Source organism: Microcaecilia unicolor, chromosome 7 (genome assembly GCF_901765095.1).
Source record: "Microcaecilia unicolor chromosome 7, aMicUni1.1, whole genome shotgun sequence".
NCBI lineage: Eukaryota > Metazoa > Chordata > Amphibia > Gymnophiona > Siphonopidae > Microcaecilia > Microcaecilia unicolor.
This window is the reverse complement of record NC_044037.1, coordinates 178707193-178722549: the sequence shown is the minus strand read 5'-3', so window position 1 is coordinate 178722549 and position 15357 is coordinate 178707193. Positions and strand designations below refer to the sequence as shown.

At 42.9% G+C, this 15357-nt stretch overlaps 1 protein-coding gene across 1 annotated transcript in view; it reads right to left on the bottom strand.

Annotated features, from left to right (window-relative positions):
• LOC115474520 (aldehyde oxidase 1-like) overlaps window positions 1-15357 on the bottom strand; it is a 235978-nt gene that overhangs the window by 24716 nt on the left and 195905 nt on the right. Inside the window, exon 31 of the mRNA XM_030210009.1 lies at window positions 4016-4130. Coding sequence (XP_030065869.1) covers window positions 4016-4130 — 115 coding nt within the window. The remainder of the gene's footprint in view (window positions 1-4015; window positions 4131-15357) is intronic.

Sequence of the window (15357 nt, the reverse complement as noted above, 5' to 3'; positions counted from 1 at the left end):
GATTCGGGAAACTGGCACAGCTAGACTGGATCCGGTTTCACCCAAACACTAGGCAGGCAGGGTGTCCATGGAAGCCTAGCTTGGCAGGAAAGAGGACACATGAGCTACATATAAGCTAAGCTCAAGGGAATGGGAATGACAGATACGCTTGCCAGAGGAAGGGTTAGACTGGAGCTACAGTAGCTAACAGATAGAAAGGAGAGAAATGGCTGCAGCAACAGCCGCTAACCAACCTCAGACAGGGAGCAGAGCCACTGAACAGGGATAACAGAAAGACTAGAAGCCCACCGAGAATAATATACACAGAAAGGCTGAAAGCCTACAGGTCAGAGAGATACACCCAGAAAGGCTGGAAGCCCACAGAAGAGCTGGAAACCCCCAGACCGCAGTAATACACCCAGAAGGCCTAGAAACCCACAGATAAGAGTGATATACACAGATAGACTAGAGGCCCTCAGAGCAAAGGACACAGAAGAGCTGAAAGCCCACAGAGCAATAATACCCTGAGCAGGAAAGCAAGAAGGCCACAGGTAAGAAATAGATTAGGCAGAAAGCCTACGAGCAATAATACCCTGAGCCAGAAGGCAAGGCCCACAGGTGATAGTATACTAGCAAAGCAGAAGGACTGGAAGCCCACAAGGAAAGTTAACTGTGCAAACAGCCCACTAACCTCAGGACCTAAGGCACTGCGGAGGCATTGGCAATGCAAAGGCACTGAAGACTAGAACACCAGTTCCTTAAGAAGGCCCTGACAGATGAGGTCACCCCTTCAGGCCACAGGCAGAGAGCATACAGAAGCCCAGAGAGACCTAACCCACATAGGTGTAGTCTAGTGAGGTAATTAGTGTCAGGCTGGAAGCAGCCGGCCCACCCAGCCTGAGACAGAGCTACCTCAGGAACAGCCCACTGAAGTACAGAGAGGCCCAATACACACAAGTGTAGAGTAGTGAAGCCATTAGAGCAGCTAGCCCACAGAGACAGAGATAGAGCTAACTCAGGAACAGTATACTGAAGCACAGAGAGGTTAAACCCACACAGGTGCAGTATACTGAGGCAATCAGCGCCATGCTGGAAGTGGCCAGCACCCAGAGACAGAAACAGAGCCAACTCAGAAGTAGACAGAAACCAGCACAGACACTGATTCCCAGAAATAGGGTAAGTCTGAGGGTGGTCACGACCACAGACGTGACAACTGGGACAGACTGAAAGTCCATCAGGTCCAGTATCCTGTTTCCAATAGTGGCCAGTTCAGGTCATAAGTACCTGCCAAGATCCCAAAACAATAAAACAGATTTTATGCTGCTTATTCTAGGATATGCAGTGGATTTTCCCAAGTCCATCTTGATAATGGTTTATGGACTTTTCTTTTAGGAGATTATCTAAACCTTTTTAAAACCCTGCTAACTGCTTTTATCACATTCTCTGGCAACAAATTTCAGAGTTTAATTACACGTTGAGTGAAGAAATATTTTCTCTAATTTGTTTTAAGTTTACTACTCAGCAGCTTCATTGTATGCCTCCCAGTATTTTTGGCAAGAGTAAACAAGCGATTCACTTCTACCTGTTCATGTAATTTGAAGGGTCATCCATGCTCTGCCCATGAGTATGCCCCCTGGCATTTGTGTGCTATAAAAATTATATGCGTCCTTAGAATAGTAAGCACTACACTTATGTGTGTGAGTGCTAATTGTCTCTGCACTTATGCACACAAGATGCCTTTTTATATACAAGAATATTCTTTATCCACATAAGAAGTAGCCAGTTGGGGTGGGACAAATCAGGCTGAAAAATTATTCAGATAGCAGAGATATTTATCCACTATCTGAATCTAAATTTAGGCGTGGGATTTGTGCCTAAACTTTAAGTGTGAGTAAAAAAAAAGGTGCAGAAATGGGAGGGTCATGGGCAGCACAGGGGCGTTCCTAGCATTTATATGCATTGTTATAGAATAAGGGGGATACTTGCCTAATTTAGGCACATACATTTTCACCACGTTTCAATTTGTACAAATGGCCATGGTTAAAGTTAGATGCGATTCCCGGGCGTAAGCGCTATTCTATAAAGCTCACCTAAGTTTATGCAAGAATTATAGAATAGAGCTTTTTTTAGTGTCATTTATAGAATTCACCCCCAAGTGTGTAAATACCAACAAGCTGCCTAAGTGCTGTTCTGCAAATACCCGCTTAACTTACACAAAGCGCATTTGTTGGGGGGGGGGGGGGGGGGGCGCAGCAAGGCCAGGACATAGGCAGGGCTTCCACTTGCACACATAACTTACAAGAATATTGTAGGTTATGCAAGTACCTGCTGCATTTAAGCACTGGCACTTATACAAACTCCATGGCTGGCATAGGTGATCACACCGTTACACAGATATTCTAAAATGGTAGGTGCCTGCGTTCCTTTATAAAATAGGCCTCTATTACGCATTCTCCTGATGCCTAATTCTAGATGCCCTATTATAGAACTGCTCTCTGTCCAGATAGTACTGCTGAATATTTTTACTGACTGCTATGGCACTATATGAAGAGTTCTGGGGAAGTCTGGGGCAAAGTCAATATGGAGACCTAAGTTATCCAGGTAGTGCCGATTTTCAGTGCCGCTACCAGATAACTATCTGGACAACTTAGGGCAGAAAAAAACCCTCAAACAAACAACCCCCTGCCCCCAATTACGTTCTAAGTGTTTCTGGATAAGCTACCTGGATAGCAGCTTGTGAGGGGATTTATAGAATACTGCCCCTCACCCTTAAGAATAGTCCCTCAGCTATTTATTTATTTGTTGCATTTGTATCCCATATTTTCCCACTTAGTCCCGTCTGGGTAGGAAGTGAGATGAAAGGGATGGAGCCAAAAGGACAGGAACCAGGAAGTATAAAATGCAGGGTGGAGGGGGGGAGGGGCAGAGTAAGGTTAAGAAGGCCCAGGGAAGGAAGAACTGAAGCACCAGCATACGTTGTTATGACATATGTCTAGGTATTATGACCTGGCTGAGGTAAGCCAACCTTTGATTTGAAGACTTGTAAGCTTTGTTCTGAGGTCTGGCTGGATCCAGACCTGGAAACCCAGATAGACAGTGAGGGAGAGTAGAAATTTACAGACTGTGTTTGGGGCATGGCAATTAGAAGCTACAGACTGCGTTTGGGCCCTGTCAGCCACGGCCCTGGTTAAGACTTTGTTCTCTGAAATAAAGAGACTTTACCTTTGTTCCTGGGCCTGTGAAGTAACAGGCCTCAGACTGAAGTTTAATAAAGCACTTATTTCATGTTTACAACCTTGTCTGGCTGTGTTATTGTGAAGGCCCACTCTCAACCCTCGCTCACAATATCACACAGCCGATTATTGTCACTACCTGAAAAGTGCTGGGTATTCACTGCAGTATCCAGTGGCAGCCACCATCTGGGTATTGTCGCTGAATATCCTTGCTGAATATTGTTGTTATCCAGATAATTTTACAGCCTGCCTTTACTTACTGATAGTATCAGACTGTTCTGTTGTATTTTCGGCTTGATACTATCTGCATAAGGACTGAAAATCCAAGCATAAGTCAATTATACATTCACAAGCTAACAGTGAATGTGGAACTGGTTTTTACTATCAGCCCAAATGTGTTTAGAACTCTGGTGAAAGTAAGATAAATCCCAATTGTTGCATTCTAGAAGCTGACAAGTTTACAGTAAAAACTGAACATGATGGATTATAGTTATTGGCTAGTGGAGAAGGAAAAAAAAGGGTTATAACACCTCTGCTGATGGCAATAAAAGCAGCAGAACCCTCTCTCTCTCTCTTTCTGAGAGACAGGCTGAGGTCTAAAATTTGGTGTCCAGCCAGATAAGCACTTTCATTTGGCTGGATGATATACCCCTCTGTTCTCAGTGGACAGTGTTCCTCTATGTATAGTCCTCACTGAACAGAAGGGATAGCAAGAACTTCCTGTGAATAATGAAGAACAGTTAAAACGCATGATTTCTTCTGCACTATGCTTGGAAATGTGTGTATGAACATGCAGACCTCACCTTGTGTGCTCCAGTCAGACAGTCAATTTCTACCTCCGAACAAGCAGCACCAAAAACAAAATAGGGAGTTACGTAGCCTTCCCCTTTCTCCCAGTCCATCTTTGTGTCATAGCCTCTGAAAGAAACAAAAACAACTTACCTGCACTGTGGCTCTCTTTGATCTTGGCCTAATCACTTAACCCTCCGTTGCCTCAGATATTAGCTTAGATAGTAAACTCTCCCGGGTCAGGGAAATACCTACCGTACCTGAATGTCACTCGTCTTGAACTACATTTGTTAGGGATGTGCTAAATCCAAAATCCCCTTCTTCCCTGTTTGGAAAGTGTAAGTGATCTTGGAATCAGGCCATTTTGGCAAATGGAAAAGACCATTGATAGATAATTTGATTGCTGCTTTTATAAAGCATGGGTTTACCAAATGGGATTTTGTTTTTTGTATTGCATTGCATATTAATCTCCAAATCTGTGAGCCGTGATTGTCTTGTAGTGTTGTTCAATGTACACATGCCATCTATCCCAACAAGGTTTTCATAGAGTGGGATTACTTTGGGAAACATAATTTAAACAAGTAAACTAATTTAATATATTTTAAAGTTTGCTATACCTCCCTTTGTAGAGCTATCAGAGTAGTTTACAAATTCAGCAACATATAATGGGGGGGGGGAGGGGGGTTTGCAGCAAAGCAGACAACTACACATTACAGTTGCATAAACATTTCAGAAGTACATATTCATACAGAACACTTGCACAAAGAACTCCAGTAGAAAGGAAAGGAGCAAGAGAGTATAACACCAGGAAAGAAAGGAGGAGAGCACCAAGCTCATGTGAAGGGCAATTCTATAACAGGGTGTCCGCATTTACACACCACTTGCAGATGTAAATGTACAGAATACCTGCACTTTCACAGTTAATTGTATTCGTATGTGTGTAAGTGACAGAAAAGCGACTGAAGGCTATTCTGTAAGGGCTCGTGTAAGTCGCAACAAAAGCCATGGAAAGCACACTGGTATCCCATGGAGAAACACAGGAGAAAAGCAAGGAGTGGGAACGGAGTCAGGCTCTTCAAAACAGGCCAGAGACACTAGACGTAAATCAATAACCTTTAATGGAGGATGAGTCAACATGGTACCATGTTTCGGATCACACGGTTCCTTCCTCAGGAGTCTTGTTATCTGTATATGAAAACGTAAAACCTCAGGTAGTGAATTATAAAAGTGAATGGTCGCTGTTTAGTGACAATTAGAAATGGCACGACTCTCCCTCACCACAAAGGTCTTTCTTAAGACCATTCACTTTTATAATTCACTACTTGAGGATTTACATTTTCATATACAGATAACAAGACTCCTAAGGAAGGAACCGTGTGTTCTGAAACGTTGTACCTTGTTGAGTCATCCTCCATTAAAGGTTACTGATTTACGTCTAGTGTCCTTGGCCTGTTTTGAAGAGCCTGACTGTTCCCACTCCTTGCTTTTCTCCAGGGCACGTGTAAGTGGCATAGGGCCAGATTCAGCAAATGGTGCCCAAAGATAGATGCTGGAAAGATCTGCACTAAACTAGTATTATATGAAGGGCGCTCTAGGCAGACTGCCTTTTATGGAACACTTAGAGTGGATTCCTGCACCCAACTTTGAGCGTGAGAACTTACCCTGCTGAAACCTGGTGTAAATCCTCACGCCCAACTGAAGCTAGTTGGGTGCAGAAATCAAAGTATTCTATAACATCACACCTAATATCTGGGAACGGCCCTGACCCACCCATGTCCCTCTCATTGCCACACCCCTTTTGAGTTGCGCACTATGAAAGTTAGATGCAGACGTGCGCACAAATTCAAATTGATGCCAGTTAACTCCAATTACTGATTGTTCACACCTCGTTAACTCATTAATTTGCACACCCATCTGTCCCGCACTCTTAAATTTGGGTGCCTTATATGGAATCCAGGGGATAGTGTGTAAATGTAAGGAGGCATTCACATGGGCAGAGCATGAGATGGGCATGGACAGGACTGCCACATACATCACAGCTTACAGAATACTGTAATTTATGTGCGCCTTTGCTGTATTTAGTCTTACTAGGTCTATGGCTGGTATAACTGTGGGTCTGTAAATATTAAAGCGTGCCAATGTTGGGTTATGCTAATTCTATAATGGAATCTGGGTTCCCAGATGCTTTTATAGAATAGGTTCTTACAGAGCAGCATCAGAGCACCTAAAAAGAAGCACCCACATACAGAATAGTCCTCTAAACATTGAAGATCGATATGTCCCTGTATGCCTTAGTGAAATACAGGGTTTAGGATCCTTCTTAAATTTCAAATAGGAAGATTCAATTTGCAAGCAGGTAGGTAAATGGTTCCATAGAAAGAAAAAGGCAGCTTGATGCATAGTTTTATGGTGAGTACATGTCACTGAAGGAAGATGGCAAAACCCTTCCCTTTGGGATCTTGTTGGCCTACATGAACTAATTGGAAGGATTGTTAGAAAGATATCGGGGGAGACCAGTATAAGCAGCTTTATGCTTGAGTTTCTAAAAGCATTCTGTAATGAATGAGGAAACAGTCATGAAGCCATCAAGGGTATAACATGAGAAAATTTGTTAGCAGAATACAGAAGCCTTATTGTCTCATCCTATATAATAAAATGCACCTCCAACGTTCTGAAGCCGAGAAAGTGAAGCCTTGAAGCATTCGTGCGCTCTGTAAGGCTCCATATCCTGAATTGATGACACGTAGTTCCGGATACGTCACCCGCAGCACTGACCAACCGCACAACAGCAGGGCGAGGCCCCGCCCCTGCCGCAACACCACGCCCCCCCAGGTCAGAGCACACGAATGCTTCAAGGCTTCACTTTCACGGCTTGCCGCCCTCGCCACAACGCCACGCCCCCCAAGTCGGAGCGCACGAATGCTTCAAGGCTTCACTTTCTCCGCTTGCTGCCCTAGCCGCAACGCCACACCCCTCCAGGTCAGAGCGCACAAATGCTTCAAGGCTTCACTTTCTCCGCTTGCCGCCCTCGCTGCAATGCCATGAACCCCCCCCAGGTCGGAGTGCACAAATGCATCAAGGCTTCACTTTCTCGGCTTCAGAACGTTGGAGGTGCGTTTTATGATATAGGAAGTGGAGGAGTGGCTGGAGGGGGGCAGGGGAGATAAGACAATCGCTGGGTGGCTGGAGGGGGAGCAGGGGACAGAGAAGACTCGGTGGGTGGCTGGAGTGGGGGCAGGGGACAGAACTGTATTGGTGGATGGCAAGGGAAAAAGTAGAATCGCTGGGTGGCTGGAAGGGGGAACAGGGGAGAGAGGAGAATCACTGGGTGGCTGGAGGGGGGACAGAGGAGACACACTCGCACCCACCAGTCTCACTCTATCTCTGTCACACACACACACTCACACATTCACTCTCTCTCTCTCACACACAGTCAATCTCACACTCCGAGGAAAACCTTGCTAGCGCCCGTTTCATTCGTGTCAGAAACGGGCCTGTTTTACTAGTTATGTATAATCTGAAGATTTTTAAAGAAGGAAATGTCTGATTCCATTAAGGACAATATTCTCAGAGTCCAATAGAGACAATATTAAAGAATGTATACATCAGTGGCAAAGTAGCATAAAATAATGTTTGTTATTTTCCCCTTTTTTCAACACCTCTTTGACCATACAGGGCATCTCCCATGTCTTCCTGTAGACAGTGGTGTACCTCTGGCAAAAGTCTTTTAGAACTGTGACTGAGTGTGCCTCATGAGATTAAATGTGGTGATTGTTGTATGAGTCCACTATATGAAGTTTTAACTATTTGTAGTACTAATATAATTAAAAGTAATTATTACAGTAACACATAGAATCAGTAATCTGCAGTTTTCCAGAGGGAAGAGTTAGTAAGCACTCTCTCAGTTTATACAACTTAAGGTTCAACAAATGCAACAGGAAATAGGCACTGGGGAAGGTCAACCAACAAAAACAGTGTTATTCAATTCTTGAGCATAGGCTGCATGGGAGATATAATCAGTTTTGGGCAATAATATATTACTGGTAATATATTACTTTTAAAAGTAACAAGTACTTGCAATGATTACTTTTGTGCAAATGTAATGAAATAACTAATATATTACATTTTTCAGTAATGAGTAAAATGTCTAGTTTCTTTATATAGTTACTTTTTAGTGACACCCATCCGGTTTTCTTTGTGTGACTAGGCCCATTATCAGGCTGCTTCCGGTTTCCAACAAACTTCCTTTTGAGTGAAATTGTTCAAGCATGCAGCAAAGGGTGATAAAGATGGCAGGGTCTTTGACATTTAAGTGCTCTGTTTATGTCATTTTTTTTGATTTAGTAAGCGAAAGAGATAACAATATTTATGTTAGGTGCAAGTTGTCTGGTAAAGCCACAAACCTGAGAATGATGAGGTGGCATAATGCTAGCAAAGAAATAAAATCTTGTTCCGTCAACTGTTGATTTTAACCATGACATCAAAGTGTCACAGACTCAAGTGGATGACCTCATCATGAATTTTCTCAAAGAAGATGTGCAGGCATAGCACTGTCGAGCAGCCAGCTTTCTTTAAGCTCTTCACTGCATTGCAATCAGTGAGGTCGGTTATGAGTCAGAAAACTCTGGTTGGATGTTTTGAGGATGAATTTGTCAAAATGAAGGAAACACTGACAGCTCATTTGAACAAAACGCCATATGTTTGCACAAGTGCAATATCTGGACAAGTCATAATTGGAGTTTCTTTGGTGTGACTGTTCACTGGTTAGACAAAATTTCTTTATAGTGCCACTCTGCTGCTCTTACATGTCAGCGTATAAAGGGGTGACACATGTATGGTCTGATAGTGTCAACTCTTGAGACTGTCCACAATAAATATAATCTGGTAGCTAAGGTGACAAGACCATCACAGACAATGGCTCTAACTTTGTCAAAGCCTTCAGTTTGTTTTCAGATAACTCAGCTGATCATGGCTTGCTTCTCAATTCTTAATCTGAATCAGAAAAGACTGTCTTTACAAATATAGGTGATGTCTTTGCTGTTGGATGTGATACAGAAGAAGAACAGTGCAATCAATGGTACTAAGCCATGTAGACTACTGCAATGGAATCTATGCGGGTTGCAAAAAACAAATCATAAAGAAACTTCAAACTGCACAAAATACAGCTGCCAGGCTTATATTTGGAAAAATGCGATTCAAAAGTGCCAAACCCCTCTGAGAAAAACTGCACTGGCTCCCGATCAAAGAACGTAAAAGCGTTCAAAATCTGCACCCTGGTCCACAAAATTCTCTACGGCGAAGCACTGGGATACATAACAGACCTCATAGACTTACCAACCAGAAACGCAACAAGATCAGCACGAACATACCTAAATCTCCACTACCCAAGCTGCAAAGGACTCAAATACAAATCAACTTATGCATCCAGCTTTTCCTACTTAAGTATACAACTCTGGAATGCGTTACCTAATGCTGTGAAAACAATATATGACCACCTAAACTTCCGGAAATCATTAAAAACTTGCTTGTTCAAAAAGGCATACACTATCGATCCAACTTAAATGCCTGCACCCAGCAATACAACGAAACCAAAGCTCGTACTGGACATAATCTCTTCTTCCCTATGATTCCCTAATGGGTCCGTTACATATGAACTTTATTCTTCCACCATATCACTTTGTATTTGTTCATACCGGAATTGGCGATCGCCTCTATGGTACTATGTAAGCCACATTGAGCCTGCAAATAGGTGGGGAAATGTGGGATACAAATGTAACAGTATGCTTTGCCAGCACACTAACGATGTGCTGCATGCTCTCTAAACTTGGTAGCTATTAATGACTTGGAAGAAGCTTGTAATAATACATCGAACAAGAAGATTATTTTGAAGCTCAATGGCAAAGTGTGCAGCATTAAGGAACAAGACAATTTGAAGTGCTCAGGTAGCTGATATTGTACAAGAAAAATGCAATATGCTGTTGAGACAACTAATTCTGTTGTTGTTGATAAAAATAGCCTGCTGAATGAATTGTGCACAGCAGGGGCGTAGCCAAACACCCAATTTTGGGTGGGCCTGGGTCCAAGATGGGTGGGCAAATGAATTCCACCTTGTCCCACAACTGATGTGGTCTCTCCCTCTCTCGCCTGCATGCCATATGGTCGCTTAAACATCCCCCCCTCTCATACATACCTTGTAAATAGCAGATTTTCACCAGCAGCGAGTAGCAACTAATACACACTGCTCAAGTTGGTCCCACAGCCTTCCCTCTAATGCAACTTCCTGTTTCCGCATAGATGGGAATACATCAGAGGGAAGGCTGTGGAGCTGCTGGGAGCAGTATGTATCTGTCGCTGCTCACTGCAGGAAAAGATCTGCTATTTACAAGGTATGCAGGAGGGGCAGTTGTTGGGAGTTTTTGGCTGGTGGGGCTTGAGGATCCCTGCCAGCCACATCATAGGTGGGTTGCTAGAGGGTGGGCCTCAGCCCAAAGTGGGTGGGCCTGGGCCCACCCGGGCCCACCCTTGGCTACGCCATTGGTGCACAGCTTTGGGAGTGACTGGATTCTGACATCATGAAGTAATTTTTCTGGGTGAGTACTGCTGTGTCATGAGTCCACCAGCAGCTGCTCTGGACATTCTACAAAGTGAAGCTAAATGTTACTTGGGCTTTTTGCTGGCCACTTTGGTCATGTTGAAAATGAAGCTGACTAAGGGGGTCTTTTACTAAAGATTAACTCCAGTTATCTGCAGCAGGGCCCATAGGAATAAAATAGGACCAGCTGCAGATAACTCGAGGCAACCTTTGGTAAAAGACCCCCTAAAGTTGGTACAGAACTTAACTGTGCCTCACCTCTAGTTTATGCACTTCACTGTGGGCTCAGTAAGTGTTTTGGTCTTTATCTTGACCGCGAATATTTGATTCTGGCTGCACTTATGCTGCCAAAGTTTCATCTTCGTTGGGTTGAAGATGACAAAATGAAGATGAAATACAAAGAACTTCTTTTCAAAGCAATGATGCTGCCATTAGAACAAATTGCACCAGCCTCATCTATCAATAATGAAGATGACGTCTTCTGTTTTCAGAATGTTGATGGCAGTGTCAGAAGTGATGTGGCTGCTGAATTAGACCTATTTCTAAATGGCAATTCTTATGAATTAATATCAAGTCACTATTTTTGAAGTACAACCGCTTTTGCCTTTAAGTACTCCTTTTGAAAGGCATTGCAGCATGGGCACACAAATTATGACTCCAAGATTTTTGTTTATTTATATTTTGCTCACACTTTTTCAGTAGTGGCTCAAGGTGACACAGTCAGGTACACTGGGTATTTTCCTGTAGGGCTTAGGAGCTAAGTTTGTACCTGAAGCAATGGAGATCACAAGGAATAGTAGTGGGATTTGAACACAGTACCTTTGGATGGCAAGGCCAGTGCTCTAACCACTAGGCCACTCCTCCACTGTAGAACAGCTGGTAAACATTTTGAAATACAATTGTGCCTTTGTTTTAATAGGAACTGTTTTCGTTAAAGCATTAGCAGGTGTTATACTTCATATCAAAGTACTGTTTTTTGAGGAAACTCTTCTGATTGAACACATTTTTGTTTTGTTGCTGGCATTGACGCCAGAAGAAGGCTCTGCCTGGTGCTGCCACATTGAGGACTGCTGAATATAGATAATGTTTGACTGATTTCTGCACTGCTCATATGCTAGCTATTTTCATGTCCCCCCCCCCCCCCCCCCCTTATTTGGTTTAAATATCGCTGTAATTCTATTGGATCCCTATATTTGAGGACTTGAGCATTTTCTGTTTAGATATTTTCTTTGATAATGGATATATTTCCAATTATTAAAATTAATATTATGTAATGTTGAAACAATTGTTTATATCCAAGAATTAAAAAGTAACTAAAAGTAATATATTACTTTCATTAAACAAGTAACTAGTATCTGTAATATATTTTCCTTGCAGTAAGTAGTAACTTTAATATATTACTTTTACAAGGTAACTTGAGAACATAAGAATAGTCATATTGGGTCAGACCAATGGTCCATCTAGCCCAGTATCCTGTTGCCAAGTGGCCACAATTACCTGGCAGAAACCCAAACAGTAGCAACATTCCATGTTACTAATACAAGGATAAGCAGTGGCATTCTCATGTCTATCTCAATAGCAGACTATGGACCTTTCCTCCAGGAACTTGTCCAAACCTTTTATAAACCCAGATATGCTAACTGCTGTTACCACATCCTCTGGCAACGAGTTCTAGAGCTTAACTTCGTTGAGTGAAAAGATATTTCCTCCTATTTGTTTTAAAAGTATTTCCATGTAACTTCATTGAGTGTCTCCTAGTCTTTGTACTTTTTATTTATTTGTTACATTTGTATTCCACATTTTCCCACCTTTTGCAGGCTCAATGTGGCTTACATATAACCGTTAATGGTGTTAGCCAATTACGGTTTGAACAAATACAAAGTGATATTGTGGTATAATGAGGTATATGTACGGTAGGAAACAGTTGGGGGGAACTTAGAGAGGGAAAGGGGGAAGAAGAGTCAGGTAATGTCCGATGCAGTCTTTGGTTATGTTGTGTTGCAAGTGACCAGTATTTTTATGTTGGGTCAGTGGGGTATGCTCTTCTGAACAGGTGCTTTCTGAAAATGTAGGTGGTCGAGCATAGTTTTTACTGCTTTTGACAATGCGTTCCATAGTTGTGCACTTAGGTAGGAAAAGCTGGTTGCATAGGTGGATTTGTATTTGAGTTCTTTGCTGCTTGGGTAGTGGAGGTTTAGATATGATCATGCAGATTTTGTGGGGTTTCTGGTTGGTCAATGAGGTCTGTCATGTAGCCCGGTGCCTCGCCATAAATAATGTTGTGAACAGTCGTGCAGATTTTGAAAGTGATGCATTCTTTGATTGGTAGCCAGTGCAATTTTTCTCTGAGTGGTTTGGTGCTGTCGAAACGTGTTTTTCCAAATATAAGCCTGGCTGCTGTATTTTGGGCGGTCTGAAGTTTCTTTATGATTTGATCCTTGCATCCCACATAGATTCCATTACAGTAATCTGTGTGGCTTAATACCATGGACTGTACCAGGTTACAAAATATTTCCCTCGGGAAGAATGGTCTTACGCGTTTGAGTTTCCACATTGAGAAACACATTTTCTTTATGGTGGACTTCGCTTGGGTCTCTAGTGATAGGTTACGGTCGATTGTTACTCAGAGAATTTTCAGGCTGTCTGAGACAGGGAGGGTGTATCCTGGGGTGTTAATGTTTGTGGGTTTATATGCATTTTATTTGGATGAGATAATGAGACAGTGTGTTTTTTTCTGTATTGAGTTTTAGTTGGAATGCATTTGCCCATGCGTTCATGATGTTTAAGCTTAGTTTGATTTCGTTGGTGATTTCCGCCAGATCCTGTTTGTATGGAATATATAATGTAACGTCATCAGCGTAGATAAATGGGTTGAGGCCTTGGGTGGATAGAGTCTTGGCTAGTGGAGTCATCATGAGGTTGAAGAGGATCGGTGATAATGGTGATCCTTGCAGTTTTGAAAGAGTAAAAAAATCAATTCACTTCTACTCGTTCTATACCACTCAGGATTTTGTAGACCTCAATCATATTTCCTCAGCCATCTCTTTTCCAAGCTGAAGAGTCCTAACCTCTTTACCCTTTCCTCATATGAGAGGAGTTCTATCCCCTTTATCATTATGGTCGCACTTCTTTGGACCTGTTCTAATTCCACTATACCTTCAGAATTGAACGCAATACTCAAGGTGAGGTTGCACCAAGGAGCATATAGAGGCATTATAGCATTCTTGGTCATTTACCATCCCTTTCCTAATAATTCCTAGCATCCTGTTTTCTTTTTTGGCTGCCGCTACATATTGGGCAGGAGATTTCAGCATATTGTCTACAGTGACACCTAAATCTTTTTCGTGGGTGCTGACTCTTAAAATGGACCCAACACTGGTTATAATAGTGGTAAATTGGATGATAAGGAACTCAGAGTGAAACATATAACAATAATTTGCCCTGGCACCATAGGATATAATGGGGGAAAACCCCAGCTCTCAAACATACTATGAGGGGCATTTAAAAAAAAGTCTAAGCCCCCCCCAAATTCCCTGCTCATAACGTCCAAAAAAAAAAGGCAATCTCACAGCCATAATCAAATATGAAAAATGTCTAGATTTCTATTTGATTATAGCAGTGGCGTTCCTAGGGTGGCTGACACCCAGGGCGGATCGCCGATGTGCCCCCCCTGGGTGCAGCGCCCCCCCGGGTGTAGCGTGACCCCACCCCGGTGAAAGGACACCTCCCCCCGGCGAAAGGAAACCCCCCCGGGTGCATTTTTACCTGCTGGGGAGGGGGGGGGGGGTGCCATGCCGCATGCCTGTCAGCTTCGCTCGTTCCATGCTCCCTCTGCCCCGGAACAGGAAGTAACCGCACCTACCGCCCCCCCCCCCTTTGGTACGCCACTGGATTATAGCTGTAAGGTAGGCATTTTGCATTGAAAATGCCCAAAATGAATAGCCATTCGCCAAAGTGAAATGTTCAACTTTTGAACTACAAAAAAAAAAGCAGGGACATGAAGGTCTGTCTGGCATCATTTTCAACAATATGGCCACACAGACTTCTCTGCAGAACAGAGGAGTAGCCTGGTGGTTAATATAGTGGGTTGTAAACCAAAGGACAGAGGTTCAATCCCCATTGTAGTTCTTTTTGTAAATGTGATCCCTCCAGGACCTGAAAAATACCTACTGTACCTCTATGTATGTATATATACATGTATGTGTATATATATATACACATACATACAGGTACAGTAGGTATTTTTCAGGTCCTGGAGGGATCACCTTTACAAAAAGAACTACAATATATATAGTAACATAGTAAATGTCGGCAGATAAAGACCTGCAAGGGCCATCCAGTCACTTCAACAGCCTTCAGGATTGCAGGAGTCTTATATATTTAGGTACAGTAGGTATTTTTTCTGTTTCTTGAAGGCTCAGAATTATAAAAAAAAAAACCCCCAAAAAACAGAGTTGAAATGGGACTTGAATCTGAGTTGCTTGTTCAAAGTCCACTATATCAGCCACTAAGCTATTCTTCTGACCTGCTTACTGGTTGTTCAGAAAGGCCATAATAACTGCAGCTGACATACAGCCTGGTTTTCCTTTTCAGTTTTACTTTCAGGGGAGGGGGGGGGGGGGGGGACAGCAAATACTGGAGGATTAAGGAAGGGTCATGCCTTAATCCCTTCAGTAGTCAGCTACTCAATTAGAACATTTTGTAACTTGGACATGGCCAGGGCCGCCGAGAGGGGGGGGGCAGGGGGGACAAAATTCCCCGGGC